Genomic DNA, 18439 nt, shown 5'->3' on the forward strand with positions numbered 1-18439 from the left:
GCCTAGGACTTGCCGATCAGCAGGTTGGTGGTTTGAATCCCTGCGACGGGGTGAGCTCGTGTTGCTCTGTCCCAGCTCCTGCCAACCTAGCAGTTTGAAAGCACGTCAAAGTGCAAGTAGATAAATAGTTACCGCTCCAGCAGGAAGGTAAACGCTGTTTCCGTGCGCTGCTCTGGTTTGCCAGAAGCGGCTTAGTCATGCTGGCCATGTGACCCGGAAGCTGTACGTCGGCTCCCTCGGCCAATAAAGCGAGATGAGCGCCGCAACCCCAGAGTCGGCCATGACTGGACCTAATGGTCAGGGGTCCCTTTACCTTTACCTTATATTTGATAGACAGACCCAGTGTGAGTTACATGTTTAATTTTCAGGCTTGTGATTGTAATTGTACGCCATCGCCAAACTTTAGCAGCTCCCCACAATGTTTTCTCTGTAAATTATTTGTGATAGACTGTAAGCAGCAGGTACTATTAGCAGAACAATGTGTCTTCAAACGTACTGGGGCCTGTATAGAACACTGGGCTGTGCAGCATCACATATAAACTAGGCTTTAGAGCAAAACTGCACAGTCAGCAGACTTGCAGGATTTGTGACAGTGGTATAGGAGAAATCTAGTCAAAGAAAATAATCAAAAATCCCACTTGGAAGCCCTTGGACATACCCAGAGTAGATACTAACGTTTAGCTGCTTATGACACTGAAAATGTATAAAGGGTGTGGTTTTTCAGCCTAAGGAGGAAAATATTGGATTAAAAATATTTCTGACTTTTCACTTTCAGATTTTAAATCTCTTTCTCAGATGAGATGTCTCTTTCTTACAGGATGAAAATATAATGCGTTCCATGCAGCTCTTTGAAAATGTGATCTAACTCGACGCGGTTCTTCTTCAATAAATGGACGGTATGAACAATCCTGCAACAACTAATCCATAATGCTGTTGCCACTTTTACCATAAAACAGGATTGCTCAGCTTTACACGGATGTGTATAACGCAAATAAGTTTCGTTTAATCAAAGCCTTCCTACGGAGACCCTATTTTTCCAGTAGTTGAGGTAAAATAGTTCTCTTAAACAATGCTCACGTAGTTGTCCTTAAAAAAAGATCATTTGATTCAGAGAACAATCCAAAGAAACCAAAATGAAAATGGAATTATCACCTCCAAAACTTCATAGAAGAGATCCAGGAGAGAGGAAGAGGGCAGGATCTGTTACTTGTTTCTATTAGATGAGTTTATTAGCTATAAAACTCTTTCATTTTATACTCCCTTGTTTATGAACGTAATCTTACACAATTCTCAGTTAAAGGTATTACAGCTAATTACAGTTTGGGCACAATCCTTCTTGGGTGCAGTGGAGTCCTGTTTCCTCTGCCTTCCCTTATGCTGACATCACAACAGGTCATTACTGGAAAGGGGAAGTCTGCATGCATTGAGCCTGCCCATGACCCCTATTCCCCATAATGTTGCAGCACACAGCATACTTGTCAAATGTATGTTTGTGCCCAGAGCTGGAAGGGACCCTAAGGGTCATCTTTAAGATCACCAGTTTATGTAAAATTCTGTCTGAATTTTAACTGAAGTGCTACGCTCCCACATAATGGACAGAAATTAGCTTTACAATGAGTGCTGCTTTGTTTAACTAAAGCAACTGCCTGAGGGAACTGAACTACTACTTTTTAACTGTGGGACTGGCCCAAAATTAGTAGTAAAAAAGGAACGAATGTATTTGTAAGTTTCTAAGCACTCACTGCTCAGGATACATAGCAGTATAGAGTCATGCCGGACACTAGACTGCAAGTTTTGAAATTATTTTCCTCCTCTGACTATGGTGGAAGATGCATACGTTCATTAGAACAGTTATGTAAGAGTAGTGGTGGTAATGGGTTTTTTTTTAAAAGGGGAGGCAACTTTTTTTTCTTTAAAGGCTACTACAGGGAAGAGGGAAGAAGCATGTGTCAAGATGGAGCAAATGGGTACAAGAACCGCCCTTCTACTTTCCTCCCTGCCTTTTTACACAGACATCATTCCTGAACTGTAGCCAGCAAAGAGGCGTCTTCCCCTCCCACATATTCAAATCATTTTTACATGCCTGCCCACAAGCATATAACTACTGATACCAGACAATTGCAAACCTTAATTGTGACATTTCTGCACAAAGGATCTGAAGAGCTTACAGGAGTCCAAAGAGAGCTGCAAACTGTTTTTTGCAAAAATAGAAGTAAAGCAGGCATCTATTCTGGTGTAGAGATGGGAATGAGGCATGTTGAAGGCTGCTCTGCTATCACCAGTGTAGGAATATGAGTAGTACAATACATGTACACTTGAAATTTGCTGTAGTGTTTGTGAAAATTATATGTGCACTTTAATAAAAAAAAATAATATGAAAAATGCAGAATAGCGGTTCAGTTCGTTTTTTCCAAAGGGCTTACATGGAGTCAACATTCACAAACACTTTTATTAATATATAAGTTTTAATACTTGAAGCATATTTTAGTTGTCTTTTAATACTTGGAATTTCTATGTTTTCAAAGCAGAACAATTTGCACTAAAAGAGGACTCAGTTCAGTGAAACACATTTTATATATTTTCCTATCCAGAACCTTTTGGGAAAGAAGGCTTTTCCCTAGACACTATAAAAATAATTTTCTCTATGGACACAGTAGTGAGTTAGTTCTTGGTCAAAATAAATTAATCATAGCACAATCCAGGCAAAGTCAAACACCTTCAAATCCTATTGATTTTAACTTCCCACTGAAGTCAGCATAACTTTTAATAGTGATTAACTTATGGTTGGATTGTGCCTTCATTTCTAACTCACTGCAGTTGCTAAACATACCTAACTACACCCAAACATGTAAACACAGCAAATAAGTATTAATGTTACTGTTATGGTTATAGTTTACAAAACTGGGTAATCCCTATTATTGACTGTAATAAACCAGACAAATTGATTTGCAATTCCTGTCGGAAGTACTGGAACAAGTATCATTTCTGGTGTTTTCCATAATTTACACGTCTTGAGCATATTCGCTCTTAACATTTGTCCTCATTTTTAAATATTGATCCCCGTTTCCCTAAGACATTCCACAACAGTTTAGTATGGGGAAGATAAGTAATACCAAATAGTCCCGAGGAGGCTCTTCATCACACCTCTCTTTAGGAGGAGATTGAACAGTAAGTTGGAATTTTAGCTTTTATAACCGTCAAACTTTCCTGTTGATAAAAATGAGAATTTAATAAGGTAGGTCTATGCTGAAATAAACTGTACAGTGGTGCCTCGCAAGACGAAAAGAATCCGTTCCGCGAGTCTCTTCGTCTTGCGGTTTTCTCGTCTTGCGAAGCAACCCTATTAGCGGCTTAGCGGATTAGCGCTATTAGCGGCTTAGTAGCTATTAAAGGCTTAGCGGCTTAGAAAAGGGGGGGAGCAAAAAAAAATCGCAACACTCGCAAGACGTTTTCGTCTTGCGAAGCAAGCCCATAGGGAAATTTGTCTTGCGAAGCAGCTCAAAAACGGAAAACCCTTTCGTCTAGCGGGTTTTCCGTCTTGCGAGGCATTCGTCTTGCGGGGCACCACTGTATCTGAAATCAAAACGGGTTCAGAACTACAAACATGTAGAATGCAAACTATGATTATCTTTCCTTCGTCAACTGGTATTTTAGACCAGGGATAGACAATATGCCACCTTCCAGAGGCTCTGGGATACAACAGCTACCATCAGTGGCTGTTGACCATGCTGGTTGGGGTTTATGGGAACTGGAGTCCACAGCACCTAGACAAGCATATTGGCTGCCTCTGTTTTTGGCTGCTTTGTTATTATTAATGCAGAACATCAATACACATGGAATTTTTGTATTGCTATTTTTGTGTTGCTCTCCAAACTATGGAGAATTGCAAAGTGGAATTGTAACTTGATTGTGCATCATCAGCGTATGACAACTTGACTGCATGTGATGGATTTAACCTAACACTATGAGATAGTGAAGACAACAGGAGAAGCAAATTCTGACCTAGGTATGTCACAGGAGCAGACCAATCAATTGAGCTTACCTTCCCACCATACTGCTCCAGCTTCTGTAAGGCATCTGTAGTTTGCTCTTTGTACTTTTTGCTCATCTGTCTCTTTGAAAGCTGTGGCAAAAGTAAAATACAATAGTGGGTTTATTTGTTGAACGTAGCTGCAACGTCCTCCTTTGTGCCCATTACATGGAGAAGCGTCAACCAGATTGTGAATAATGCATCCTGGTAACAATGACTGATAAGAGGCAGTCTTAATTTCACAGATTCGGAGGGACCATAGTATCTTTACACGTTCAGGCTTCCACCAACTTGTGACTCAAGAAACTGAATGCAAGTCCTAACAGGAGCAGCTTGATAAACTTTATTTTGCTGCTTGCATGGAATAGGAAAACTGGGACGGGGGCTATCAAGCACCTTCCATGCTGCAAAATATGGCTGAAGCACCATCTTCAATAGGCATGCTGCAAGCCGTGTTCAGAAATGTGAAAATGCCCACATGCTATTAACATATTAGCTCATGGAATCTAGATTATGATGTGCCACAAACTGAAACAAATGCTTCTCAGGATACAAGAATACAATTAGATTGGCTTCAACCAGAGCCAGGGCCTTTTCAACTCTGGCTCCGGCCTGGTGGAACGCTCTGCCTCATGAGACCAGGGCCCTGCAGGATCTGATTTCTTTCCGTAGGGCCTGTAAGACAGAGTTGTTCCGCCTGGCCTTTGGCTTGGAGCCAATTTGATTCCCTCCCTCTGTTTCTTTTTTTCTTTCCTTCTCCTCCTGCGTTGAGGCTACATTTTATTTTAATGTTGTAATATTTTAATGTTGTATTTTAATTTTGTTTTTAAGTTGTAATCATTCAACTTGTTTTTATTATTGCTTGTAAGCTGCTCTGAGCCCGGCCTTGGCTGGGGAGGGCGGGGTATAAATAAAAAATTATTATTATTATTATTATTATTATTATTATTATTATTATTATTATTAAATACAAGAAACCCACTGCCAAATATTGTACTCACACTTGAAAGTAGATGTTTCAGGTGATCATTAAGCGCAGGGCCAACAACAGCACTCAGTTGTATCAAAGCGTTCAGTCCCCTTTCAAATACCTCGCCATCTGAATGGGCCTTTAATAAAGGGGGAAACCAATTGACCAGACAAATGATTTGCCCACAGCATGCACCAAATGTGATTGTTTTTATGCTCCAACATGGCAAGATTGAAAAATATTTGGTTTTTTACTCTGCAATATGCAACACTGTTTTAATGCAACCCATATGTATTCACCAGCTTCAGATAAACACTTTTAAATATTCATCACAACATAATCCTATGTATGATTACTTAGAAGTAAGTCTCACTGTGTTCAACTGGACTCTCCTCAATACGCTGTTTAGGTTTGCAGCCAAGATCTAAGCATAAAAACTATTTGCTTTGTCTGCAGAAATGCTGACAGTAAAACTGCAGTATTTAAACTCTTCAAACACTTTGAACAAATCCCATTAGAAACACTGATAAATAACCCCTTGCAATTAGGCAGTTCCTGTAATATTATTAAATTAATTACTAGAATGTAGATTAAGTGGAGTTAGGCAACATCATCAAGTGCTAATTGTTTTAAAGGGTCTTTTGTCCACAACTAAAACTGGATTCTGCATCTCAAGAGTACAGTGGTGCCCCGCAAGACGAATGCCTCGCAAGACGGAAAACCCGCTAGACGAAAGGGTTTTCCGTTTTGGAGGTGCTTCGCAAAATGAATTTCCTATGGGCTTGCTTCGCAAGACGAAAATGTCTTGCGAGTTCCTGCGGGGGTTTTTTCCTCCTCCCCCTTTTACCCAAGCCACTAAGCCGCTTATCAGCTGATCCGCCAAGCCGCTTATCAGCTGATCCGCTAAGCCGCTTAACAGCTGATCCGCTAAGCCGCTTATCAGCTGATCCGCTAAGCCCACTACTAGCGCTAAGCCACTAAGCCGCTTATCAGCTGATCCTAAGCCACTAAGCCGCTTATCAGCTGATCCGCTAAGCCGCTTATCAGCTGATCCGCCAAGCCGCTTATCAGCTGATCTGCCAAGCCGCTTATCAGCTGATCCGCCAAGCCGCTGATCCGCTAAGCCGCTTATCAGCTGATCCACTAAGCCCACTAATAGCGCTAAGCCGCTAATGGGCTTGCTTCGCAAGACGAAAAAAACGCAAGACGAAGAGACTCGCGGAACGGATTCTTTCCATCTTGCGAGGCACCACTGTACTTGACTGATTGTGGGGAGACTTCTAAGTCAATCATGCATAGAAAGTCCCTTCGGACATTTCTATGCAATGTGGGATTGTCAGGGTGGAGTGAATCGCACTCATGAGGATGTTGGGGGCCGGACGAGCCCACTACACACTTTTGGCCCTTACATGTTCAACATGAGCGTCTAAAGAGGGCTAGGATCACAAGTAATGCTTCCTCAGTTTTGTTAACAAATGATCACAAACCGCCATAAACAGGTATTCCACCACACAGAAACTTAATTAGCCCACAGCTACTACAAAGAGAGGGACGCGGGTGGCGCTGTGGGCTAAAGCCTCAGCGCCTAGGGCTTGCCGATCGAAAGGTCAGCAGTTCGAATCCCCGCGGCGGGGTGCGCTCCCGCTGCTCGGTCCCAGCGCCTGCCAACCTAGCAGTTCGAAAGCACCCTCGGGGGCAAGTAGATAAATAGGTACCGCTTACCAGCGGGAAGGTAAACGGCGTTCCGTGTGCGGCTCTGGCTCGCCAGAGCAGCGTTGTCACGCTGGCCACGTGACCCGGAAGTGTCTCCGGACAGCGCTGGCCGCCGGCCAATAAATGTGAGATGGGCGCACAAACCCCAGAGTCTGTCAAGACTGGCCCGTTCGGGCAGGGGTACCTTTACCTTTACCTTTACTACAAAGAGACTTTCCCAGTGCTGCACAGCCCTCTTTCACCCCACCTAGTGGATCCGGTCTACATGATCCAGGAGGTGGGACAAATTAGGGTTGTGCAGCCCAGCCTGTTACTGCACAGGTGAGCAACGCAAACAGCAGGTGGAAGCAACCATGGTTTATGGTTTACAATGTAGGCAGGAGGGGAAAGAACAAAAATAAGTGGTGGGATTTTAATACTGCTGTGGCATGATGGGATGAGATTATTTCTGAGTGCACTTGGATGGCACTTTCAAATTCAATCCTCTTTCAATTCATTTTATTATTATTATTAGCTGCTGAGCAGGGATCTCTGCATTTTGTTCAGGTGCAGCACTTGGCATCTGCTTCTTTAAATTATGAGTAGTGTTCAAGTTTTATGGGTGGCACTGTGGGTTAAACCACAGAGCCTAGGACTTGCCGATCAGAAGGTCAGCAGTTCGAATCCCCGCGACGGGGTGAGCTGCCGTTGCTCGGTCCCTGCTCCTGCCAACCTAGCAGTTCGAAAGCACGTCAAAGTGCAAGTAGATAAATAGGTACCGCTCCGGCAGGAAGGTAAACGGCGTTTCCATGCACTGCTCTGGTTTGCCAGAAGCGACTTAGTCATGCTGGCCACATGACCCGGAAGCTGTACGCCGGCTCCCTCGGCCAATAAAGCGAGATGAGCGCCGCAACCCCAGAGTCGGTCACGATTGGACCTAACGGTCAGGGGTCCCTTAACCTTTAAACCTGTTGAAATTAATGGTTCTAACGTGCTCATGTTTCTTAATTTCAATGGGATTACTCTACGTTAATAGCAGTTGCAACCCAGATATAATATAGCACGAGCAGTCTAAATCGCTGAAAACCCCTAGAGCAGGATTAAAATCCAGATCAACTGAGCCATCTGTGGGTATCATTTTATCTTCCATATACCTTTAAGTCAATGTTTTGTGCACACGTTCCAAGGATTCTAGCCAATGTCGATTAAACTGAGAGTGGTTAAAACCATACATGGCTCAACAACCTTGCTTGCAAGGGTTCCTCCATGCCTTGAGAAGACAGGTGAGTCGGAGGCTCTCTTATAACACTGGAATTGCAAAGAGGGAGCGGTGTTCCCTGCCCCTCCTTCAGCCCCAAACAGAGACAGAAGTGTGCCCCTGTGTCGGCTGGAGTTCCAACCACTGGAGATGAAAGGAGCACACCGACCCCTGTGGCCCTTGCAGGAAGGGACAGCAGAGCCATACTGGGGGCTTTTAACTGCGTCTGTCAGTTTTTGAGCTCCAGCCACACGGCAGGTGCCTTCACTGTACCCCACTAGTTTTGAATTGTACTTTATACATATTGCAAGCTACCATGTGACGATTGTTTTCAAAAAGCAAATTATAAATCTATCTAATCAATCCATCAATATATCTGGGCAGAAGAAATACAGTGGTACCTCTGATTGCGGACACGATCCGTTCTGGGGTACCGTTCGCACCCCGAAAAGTCTGTAACCACAGCGGCGCTTCTGTGCGAAGCGCAATAGAGCACTTTTGCGCATGCGTGAACCGCGCAGAATGCTTCTGCACATGCGGCGAAACCCGGAAACAAACACTTCCAGGTCCGCTGTGTTCTTAACCCGAAAAAAGGCAACATGAAGTGTTCGCAAGAAGAGGTACGACTGTATTGACTCTGTGCCTCTTTGGAGCTCAGAGCTCCAGCCATCTAAAAAGGGGAGAGGCTGCCCACAGCATGTCACTGCCCCTTTCTGGCTTTGTGCTGGACACAGAAGGAGTACCCTGTTTGTCATCAAACCTGTGCTGTGTTTCCAAATACCACACGAGGCCAGGGACAAAGACGCTGCTCTTGTCCTGGGCTTTGCAATTATTTGGTCCACCAAGGCCACCTAAAATTCATTGATCCCTGAAATTTTACAATATGTTGTGTATACGAGTTCACAAATGGGAGAGACATACCAGAGCGGCTTTCAATACTGGAACTAGCCGTGGCAACAACGGAATGGCTTTCTGAGCGGCACCTGCCACCAAGAGCAATTCTTTAAAGCCCTCCTTGGATACAAATGTGTACGGATGCCTTGTTTCTCTTAATCCCTGCCACAGAAATAAAAACAACATCATAGTAAGCTCCACCTGCCCACCATGTCTGCTGATAAAAATACAAATACCTCAAAAAAAAGTATATTATACTCTTTTCACTACACGCATTCAAAACACACTTGTGCCACCTTGTGGCTCCATGGAACATAATGTCATTAAACAAATCTTAAATACCGAAATTTCTCAACATGTGTATTTTCTTACTTTCATTTTTTAATCCATTTATTTCTACATTTATTCAGGAACAGTACACAATCCGAATTATTTCTAGGCCTTCTGCTTGTGCTGCAACAGGCAGAACAGTATCCTGTAGAACTCCAACCAAACAACGCAGCCTTAGCTGTAACTGGACAACCATAACTCCTTGACAGAACCCTATTTAGACACTCCTGGACATGGGGAGTTAAGGGCACAACTGACTGCTAGTAGCCCCCTCCACTCCCAAGTCCTGAAAAAGGCTTCTGGCTCACAGTGTATAAGGGTCTCAGGGGAGAAATGCCCCCAGTGGCTCAACAGTTCCTGTAGCTGAAGCTCAGGAACAATCAGATTCCAGGACTGAATGAGCCACTGCAGCCTAAGAAATCATGGCACACTAGATTATTTGTTAGGGATGTTCAGAAGTGTTCTCTCTGTCTTCACATATCAGAAACAGAGATTTGGAAAGCCTTTAAAAATGTAATATTCAATTTGACACGCTGTTGAGGCTCAAAATGTATGTTTGATGTGATTCAATTATTGCTTATAATTATAGATCTGCACACTCTTAGCAGATGCAGAAGATAAACGAAACATGCCAATTATGTAATTTGGATGGGTTACTGAACAAAGCGGACGCCAAGAGTAAACTCCTATCTTTGGTAATTGACTTCCAGGCTGTTTCCTCTAGGAAGTGAATTCAGTAGCACACTAAAAAGGCCTTTCTTGTCAGACAGAACTGAGGTCAGATGTAGATGTTTGAAAGGATATACAGCACTGCACACCCAAATGCAGTCCTGAATGAACCACACTAATCAAGATAATATATACAATTCAGAAATATGGCTGAGCAAAGCTCACAGGAAAAATGTGCGATCATTATGCATATCCAATACTGAGAAGCAAAGATGGAGTACAGTGGTGCTCCGCAAGACGAATGCCTCGCAAGACGGAAAACTCGCTAGACGAAAGAGTTTTCCGTTTTGGAGGTGCTTCGCAAAACAAATCTCCTATGGGCTTGCTTCGCAAGACGAAAATGTCTTGCGAGTTCCTGCGGGTTTTTTCCCCTCCCCCCTTTTTCTAAGCCGCTAAGCCACTAAAAGCTGCTAATAGCGCTAATAACGCTAATCCGCTGTCAATGGGCTTGCTTCGCAAGACGAAAAAACCGCTAGACGAAGAGACTCTCAGAACGGATTCTTTTCGTCTTGCGAGGCACCATTGTATTGCTCTTTTTGGAAGATGTGCAAAATGCACCTGTGTAGAAGGCAAGGCCTCTAGCAAACATTTCTTTTCTGCTCTTGGCTATACAGCTGTGAAGCACAGAACACTATTTTAATTTACTGGAACAGCTAATAGTAAACTAAATTCAGCAACAGCTATACTGAAAAAACTATTTGTTTTTTCAAGTGAGCAAGTGAGCCGCTTAAGAGATTTAAAAAATATTGAGAATAATAGCAATTTATTATTTGAACTGGGACGCGGGTAGCGCTGTGGGTTAAACCACTGAGCCTTGGGCTTGCCGATCAGAAGGTCGGCAGTTCGAATCCCCACGACAGGGTGAGCTCCCGTTGCTCGGTTCCTGCTCCTGCCCACCTAGCAGTTTGAAAGCACGTCAAAGTACAAGTAGATAAATAGGTGGGAAGGTAACTGGCGTTTCCGTGCACTGCTCTGGTTCACCAGAAGTGGCTTAGTCATGCTGGCCACATGACCAGCTCCCTCGGCCAGTAAAGCGAGATGAGCACCGCAACCCCAGAGCCTTTCGCAACCGGACCTAATGGTCAGGGGTCCCTTTACCTATTATTTGTACCCTGCCCATCTGACTGGCTTGCCCCAGCCACTCTGGGTGGCTTCCAGTAGTAAAACATTAAACCTTAACAAGCTTCTTAATATAATAATAATAATAATAATAATAATAATAATTTATTGAGTGTTTTTATAAATGCTTTTATATAAACAAAACATTTAATATACGGCTCACCAATTATCCATGTGTGACAATGAAGTATTTATACAAAACTGTTAAAAAGTATCACAACACAGGGACAACATGTTTAATTTTTACATATATATAAAGGATAAGCACATAGGCCAGGGTTTGTGGCCAGTGTTAATGCAGGTAGCTTTTTCTACCCTAACCTCCTTTCCCATAGAACAACAGTTTGTGGGCAATCAACAGAGACCATGTAGAGTTTTGATGAGGAAGAAGGACAGGTGACTCAGTGGACTGGAATACTACCAGCTTGCTATATTTCTGGATTATGTATAGCCAAGAGCAGGTTTGTGTCGTCTGGGCAGCCCAGGACCTCCATATAGACTGCCCAGGCCTGTGTGCAAATGAGGTCACTTCGGGGCTGCTAATGTAGCGGTTTGACTTCACCCCAGAGGCAGACAGTCTTTGCTTTTCTTCAAAAGATTACTTACACAATATCCCCAACTTTTTAATCTATTAAAGAGGAGAGTTAACAGTCTGATACTTTGCTTTAAGCTACTTCCAACTTTTCATCGCAATTTGAATGAATTCAGCCAGAGTTCCGAAGGCTGGCGGTGGGGAGAAAAGCCCTTCTCCCCGCGCCAGCCTTCGGAAGGCTCTTCCGAAGGCTGGCGGTGGGGAGAAAAGCCCTTCTCCCCACCGCCAGCCTTCGACAGGCTCTTCCGAAGGCTGGCGGTGGGGAGAAAAGCCCTTCTCCCCACCTCCAGCCTTCGACAGGCTCTTCCGAAGGCTGGCGGTGGGGAGAAAAGCCCCGCTGTCCTGGAGATTTCCCTATGGGCTTTCATCTTGCGAAGCAAGCCCATAGGGAAATTCGTTTCGCGAAGCGCCTCCAAAACGGAAAACCCTTTCGTCTAGTGGGTTTTCCGTCTTGCGAGGCATTCGTCTTGCGGGGTACCACTGTATTTAAAAACAACAAATTATCAAAACATGCAACATAAAAGGGTAGTTTCAGCTTGATTCTAAAGAAATAGAGAAAAATGTTCACCTCTGCCAAAGTTATAAGAAGAGGATCAAACTGAAGCGTTTCAGGATGACAATCCCACTGTAATTTGTGTTTTACAGAGCCATGAACTAACCTGAAACAGAAAAGTTAAGAATCAACAATAAGGCATGGTTGTACTGAGCCTACTTCATGCAGAAGATCCTAAAACACTGTTCCAAAAGAACTAAACCTGTGTGAGTTCAGGTATATTTTGTATGATACTTGCAAGCATGGTGCACCACCCATTTGGAATAGACTCTTATTAAAAATGTAAGGCTGTCCAAGCAAAAAAGAGAGATTATTTTAATACAATTATGGATGATATCCAACATTAGTCATGCTCAGACAGCATGGCCAAAGGTCAGGGGTCATGAAAGTTACATCCAAAGAGCCACAGGTTAACCACTCCTGCAGTAAAGGCTTCTAGCGCCAGTGCACACATGGATATTCATCTGATGACAACAGCATGAAGGGTTGGTGTCCATGTCCAGCAGCCAGATAAAACATCACTTGTAGTACATTCACCTCGCATATCATGCTTTTGAATAAAAAATGTTCACATATCCTCCTACCAGTTATGAACTGAGGGACATGCAATACCTTAGTGTCATTTCCATTAGCAATACAGTGGTGCCTCGCAAGACGAAATTAATTCGTTCTGCGAGTTTTTTCATCTTGCAATTTTTTCGTCTTGCGAAGCACGGTTTCGGAAAAGTTTTGGAAAAGCTTCAAAAATCACCAAAGTCTTCAAAAACCTCAAAAAAGGCTACCACACCACGTGCTATGAGTTGCTCCTCGAAGTCAAGTTGCAACTGTATTAACGGTTTTAAGAAAAAGGAAACAAACTTGCAAGACGTTTCCGTCTTGCGAAGCAAGCCCATAGGGAAATTCGTCTTGCGAAGCAACTCAAAAAACCAAAAACCCTTTCGTCTTGCGAGTTTTCCGTCTTGCGAGGCATTCGTCTTGCGAGGTACCACTGTATTGACTGATGCACCTGATAATGCCTTCTGAACATTTGTTCTTATGATAAGCAAACCCAAAGTCTTCACAGAATGTTGACCAATAATACAAAACCTATTGTTTAAGTTCCTTATGTTCACCCACTTCTGACCTCCAAGTCTTACCTGCAAGGAATTCCCCCTTTAGAGTAAATGGCAGCAAAGGCAGAAGGAGCTCTTGATTGACCACCAAACTAGAATAAAAAGATGAAAGTGAGTTAGTCAGCCAAGAGGCAGATAAGTTCAGTTGCATTTATTTTTAAAACCTAGAGATTTAACCAGTCAAAAAATGCTTTTCAAGTCCTATATTAATTCAAGATTCATTTAAATGTCCTTAAATCTCTTCTACTAAAAGCAACAGGACTTGAAATGCTTAGCTTTGATCTCAAAAACAGCATATATACAACAGCTTGAACAGAGGGTGCAAAAATGCAAATTTAAATAATCTGAATGCAGAACAATAAAAGTAAATAGAAATAGAAATAAAATAAAAAGTAAATAAAAGTAATAAAAGTAAATGCAGGCAATGCGATGTGTTGCTAATGCCTGGAAAACCACCCGTAACAACAAGCAGAGATGCTTCACTTTTACAAGAATATCATAATTTACTGCATGCATATAAGGAACAGTCATATAAGAGTCACTTCTTTGTTGCTGAGAATGTACTTTATTATTGGAAAAAACAATTTTCAGAACTTTCCAACTAAATTATAGAACTTGGAAATATAGACATTATGAAGTCTTGTCATTTAGGACTCACTTTTGTCACCTGAGGCAGACACAGTTTTACTCAAGGCAACCATTCATACGAAATGCCATCATGACCACCAACACTAAAGGTAAAGGACCCCTGGACAGTTAAGTCCAGTCAAAGGCGACTATGGGGTTGTGGCGCTCATCTCACTTTCAGGCCGAGGGAGCCTGCGGCTTTACAAGGCAAAATCCACTAAAACTTGTGACTGCAGATACAGAGAATCCCAAACCAGAGTTCCCAAACTAAGGCTATATTTTACTGCACACCCTGGAATTCAGAGGTGCAAGAATGGGCACTCAACTGAATTTCCAAACTTAAGCGTCTGCCAGCAAAGTTGCTTCTAAAAATCACTTACAAAAAGCAAGTCAGCCAAGAAGGAATGAGCGTGGGCAGATGGCATTGAATGCTGAGTGACTGTTGTGGGGACGGAATGAAAAATCAAAGGGTGGGAATGGCAAGGAGTATTCTGGAGCAGCAGAGATTTGCTCCCCAAATTTTGATACCCTTAACTCAGTTCAGCAGAGATTATGCTTATCACCTTATTTGCCCTTTTTATCAGCGTTTTTTTTTTAATCACCTGCATAATTTTCTGAAGAAATGGGCTAACATCTTTATGTAGCCACCAGAAGTTCTGACTGTACTTACCGGATCAATTGTTTTGGGATTAAGTCTGTCACTGGGCCTGGGCTGCGGCTTAATTACAGGATCTGGGGAAGTCAATGAAGTGGGTAATGGCTTTCTTTTCTGTGTCACAGTTTTCTCAGCCATTTGAGAACCTGAAGACGTTCTTTTGCCACTGCTTCCTGCAGCACCAAAAACAAAAAAGACCCCACAGAAGAAAGCAGGGATGGGATTTACATTCTTAATGAAAAATATTTTTTATTATAAGGCAGGTAAATAAAACACAGTTCAGCTGTCACTAAACAGTAAAGACATACCACTTGCTCCATTTTTCAAACATGCGCCTTCACATTTCTTGGTTTGCTGCATACCTCCTTGGGAGGTATGTAGAGACACCTGAACAAAGAGAAATTGATACTGGTTGGCATCACTTTGCATTTGTATCCTGGTAGCACAACTTCTTAAGGGACTGTTCAAATAGAAGGGCTATTAAAGAGAAGAAAATGTGCATTTTTAAGAGTCCTATCGATCTATGGACATTTGAAGAAATCCCTGCAGAGTTAACCAAAAGGGGATTATTTTCTGTAAATGGATCTAAGGCAGCTCTTTTATGGTACAAAGTATTTAAAGGAAAAACCCGCATTTACATGTGTTCAATATTTGCACAACCGTGCACACACGCATTGCACCAAACCCGGAAGTGACCCAAAAAGTCACAAAAAAAGGGTGGAATATTGCAGGGCGGAACAGGATGCTGGCAGGCTTTTCCAATGGTGATTCAAATATGCCATGGAATGTAAATGGATGGTTGCCTGTATCAACATTTCTATACCACCCTCCATCCAAGGATCACAAGACAGTTTACAATCTCAAAACACAAAAGTCCGTAACATAGAAGCACACGAAAGTATTAATCAATATCTAACTTTTGTAGCTACAATCCTAATCACATTTACACGGAATAATGATGTTTACTGCCTCTTGCTAATACTAACTCAGAGTCACGAAATGAAACTGATGGGTAGTTGAGTTTCCCGCATTTGGGGAAATTGCAGACGTCAGAACCATTCTGAGACCTGCGGGTATAGGGTGGTGAACAAATTTAATTCATCATCATCTTCATCGGCCTAGTTACCGCATTTTTCGCTCCATTGGACGCACTGGACCATAGGAGGGGGAGAACAGGGAAAAAAATTTTTTTCTTGTTCTCCCCCTCTAAAACAAGGTACATTCACCAGAGCTTGTGGGGCTGGCGGTGGGGGGAAGGGCTGCTTTTCCCCACCGTCAGCCTCAAAGATCCCTGAAGCCTTTGGAGCGCAGCGCCCCGCTCGCCCTCCATCTCGCTGTTCTGGCTTGGGAACAGCCTTGTTAGCTTCTGCAGGACAGCGGGGTGAAGGCACCCCGCTGCCCTACAGAGGTTGGCGTGCAGCCGTCCCCAAGCTAGAGCAGTGTGACACAGCGCTCCGCAGTGCTCCGTCTTCCTGTTCTGGCTTTGGGCTTAGTGGCGGAGCCTGCATTCGCTCTATAGGACGCACACATTTCCCCATAATTTTTGGAGGGGGAAATGTGCGTCCTATAGAACGAAAAATACGGTATTATGAACTGACCTTTTAAAAGGGTGAAGCAAATTCACAGAAGATACAGCTAACTGCTACTGACAGGGCCCCTGAACATGGAGGTTCTTTCCTTTTAACACCAGTGGCTGGAGGCACACAAAGGTGAGAGGACTATTAATTAAATTTTTTTACTGCTGTATGCCGGCTCCCTCGGCCAATAAAGCAAGATGAGCGCTGCAACCCCAGAATCGGCCATGACTGGACCTAATGGTCAGGGGTCCCTTTACCTTTACCTTGGAGGGACGCAGGTGGCGCTGTGGGTTAAACCACAGAGCCTAGGATTTGCCGATCAGAAGGTTGGCAGGTCGAATCCCCGCGACGGGGTGAGCTCCCATTGCTCGGTCCCTGCTCCTGCCAACCTAGCAGGTCAAAAGCACGTCAAAGTGCAAGTAGATAAATAGGTACCGCTCCGGCGGGAAGGTAAACGGCGCTTCCGTGCACTGCTCTGGTTCTCCAGATGCGGCTTAGTCATGCTGGCCACATGACCCGGAAGCTGTACGCCGGCTCCCTCGGCCAATAAAGCGAGATGAGCGCCACAACCCCAGAGTTGGCCATGACTAGACCTAATGGTCAGGGGTCCCTTTACCTTTACCACTCTACAGCCGCAGGTCTCGGGGCAGTTCACAAGATAAAATAAAATTATAAAGAAAAACAACCCAATAAACGCTCCCCACCCACCCACCAATTCGATGTGGTGCATTGGATACAAATCCGCCAAAGGCCAGGTGAAAGGAACGTTTCTACCTGGAGCCTAAAGGTGTAACACAAAAGGCTCACACCTGGCGTATGGGTTCCCCTGTGCCACCTGGCAGGAAACCTGACACTGCAGTAGACTCATCCAGCAGGGAACCTTCTCAGGGGCGTAACAAACCTTACCGAATCCCAGTGGAGCTCAGCGCCAAGAAAATAAATTAATAATAATAATAATAATAATACATTTATTTTCAATGTACTACCTGTGTACAATGAAATTAACAGAGCCCTCCTCCTCCCACCCCAAACACTCAATCGCATTTACAGGTAGGTAGCCGTGTTGGTCTGTGATAGTCGAAACAAAATAAAATTAAAATAAAAAAAATTTCCTTCCAGTAGCACCTTAGAGACCAACTAAGTTATTACACTGGAATCTTGTGTGCGCAAGCCCCGTCTTCTTCAGCGGGGAAAGCACTCTGCACATGCTCAGGGAAGCGCACCTCCTTCAGTGCTGAGGGGAGGAAAGGCATGCTTGGGGGGGGCACACCACCTCGCCTTCCCCGCTGAGGGGGTGGGGAGGAGAAGGCGCTCTGCGCATGCTCAGGGAAGCGCACCTTCTTCAGCGCTATGGGGAGGAGAAGGCGCTCTGCGCATGCTCAGGGAAGCGCACCTTCTTCAGCGCTATGGGGAGAAGGCGCTCTGCGCATGCTCAGGGAAGCGCACCTTCTTCAGCGCTATGGGGAGGAGAAGGCGCTCTGCGCATGCTCGGGCTGCCCTGCTTCCAGGACCCCGCGAGCCAAACTCCCTCGCCCGTTAACGCGACGAGGCGGGACGAGCCACCTACCTGCGGGGGGGGGAGGGACTTACAGCCCGGGGGCGAAAAACCGAAGGACGGGCGGGAAGGAAGGAAGGAGCGCGCCTCTCCCTCGCCGGGACGCCGCCTCCCTCGCTCGCTCGCTCGCCGGCTCCTCGGAAAGGCGTGGAAATCCGCGCAGGCCGCAGCTGCCCGTCGCCGTTGCCAAGGCAACTACGGGCGCCCGGAGAGGCCAAACCTCGCGGAGAAGGCGGAAGGCGTTCTGTGCGTGCTCGGAATTCCGTCACACACGCGCACACTCTTTGCTTTTGGTGAGAGAACTGCGCATGGGCAGGAGGCGATAGCATGAGTGATAACAGCTGTTGCTGTGGCCAACTGGAATAAAATAAAATGGGGAGGACAATTGATGACATGACAGTGCGCGCACGCGCAATGCCCATAAACGGGGGGGGGGGGAGGGGGCTGGCACAGCCAGGATTTATGCTGCGCGGGTGGGGACCCACCTGTTACCATCCTATATATATTTAAATTTAAATATATACACATATTTAAATATGTATATATATATATATATTTAATATATATATAATATGTATATTTAAATATATATACAGACAGAGTGTGTGTGTGTGTGTGTGTGTGTATACACACACACGCACAAATATATATATATTGTTGTTGTTTAGTCATTTACTCGTGTCCGACTCTTTGTGACCCCCTGGACCAGAGCACGCCAGGCACTCCTGTCTTCCACTGCCTCCCGC

General features: G+C 44.3%; 2 protein-coding genes across 14 annotated transcripts in view; one reads left to right on the forward strand and one right to left on the reverse strand.

Moving 5' to 3' along the window:
• KCNIP4 (potassium voltage-gated channel interacting protein 4) overlaps positions 1 to 956 on the forward strand; it is a 443652-nt gene extending 442696 nt beyond the window's left edge. For all 13 annotated transcript variants that reach the window (XM_082237474.1, XM_082237483.1, XM_082237479.1 and 10 more), the window contains one exon: positions 818 to 956. In XM_082237474.1, the coding sequence (XP_082093600.1) occupies positions 818 to 865 (48 nt within the window). In that variant the 3' untranslated portion in view covers positions 866 to 956. The remainder of the gene's footprint in view (positions 1 to 817) is intronic.
• A 1490-nt stretch (positions 957 to 2446) lies between these two features.
• Positions 2447 to 18025, reverse strand: PACRGL (parkin coregulated like). Its single transcript, XM_082237456.1, has 9 exons — positions 17729 to 18025; positions 14870 to 14948; positions 14577 to 14734; positions 13304 to 13371; positions 12183 to 12273; positions 8872 to 9006; positions 5032 to 5139; positions 4043 to 4123; positions 2447 to 3207 (listed from the first exon to the last, which is right to left on the reverse strand). Exons 1-9 carry the CDS (start codon positions 18020 to 18022, stop codon positions 3151 to 3153), a joined length of 1071 nt encoding a protein of 356 aa, XP_082093582.1. The 5' UTR covers positions 18023 to 18025; the 3' UTR covers positions 2447 to 3150.
• Between the last annotated feature and the right edge of the window lie 414 nt (positions 18026 to 18439).

This window comes from Podarcis vaucheri (assembly GCF_965113315.1).
Source record: "Podarcis vaucheri genome assembly, chromosome: 9".
Taxonomy (NCBI): Eukaryota; Metazoa; Chordata; class Lepidosauria; order Squamata; family Lacertidae; genus Podarcis; species Podarcis vaucheri.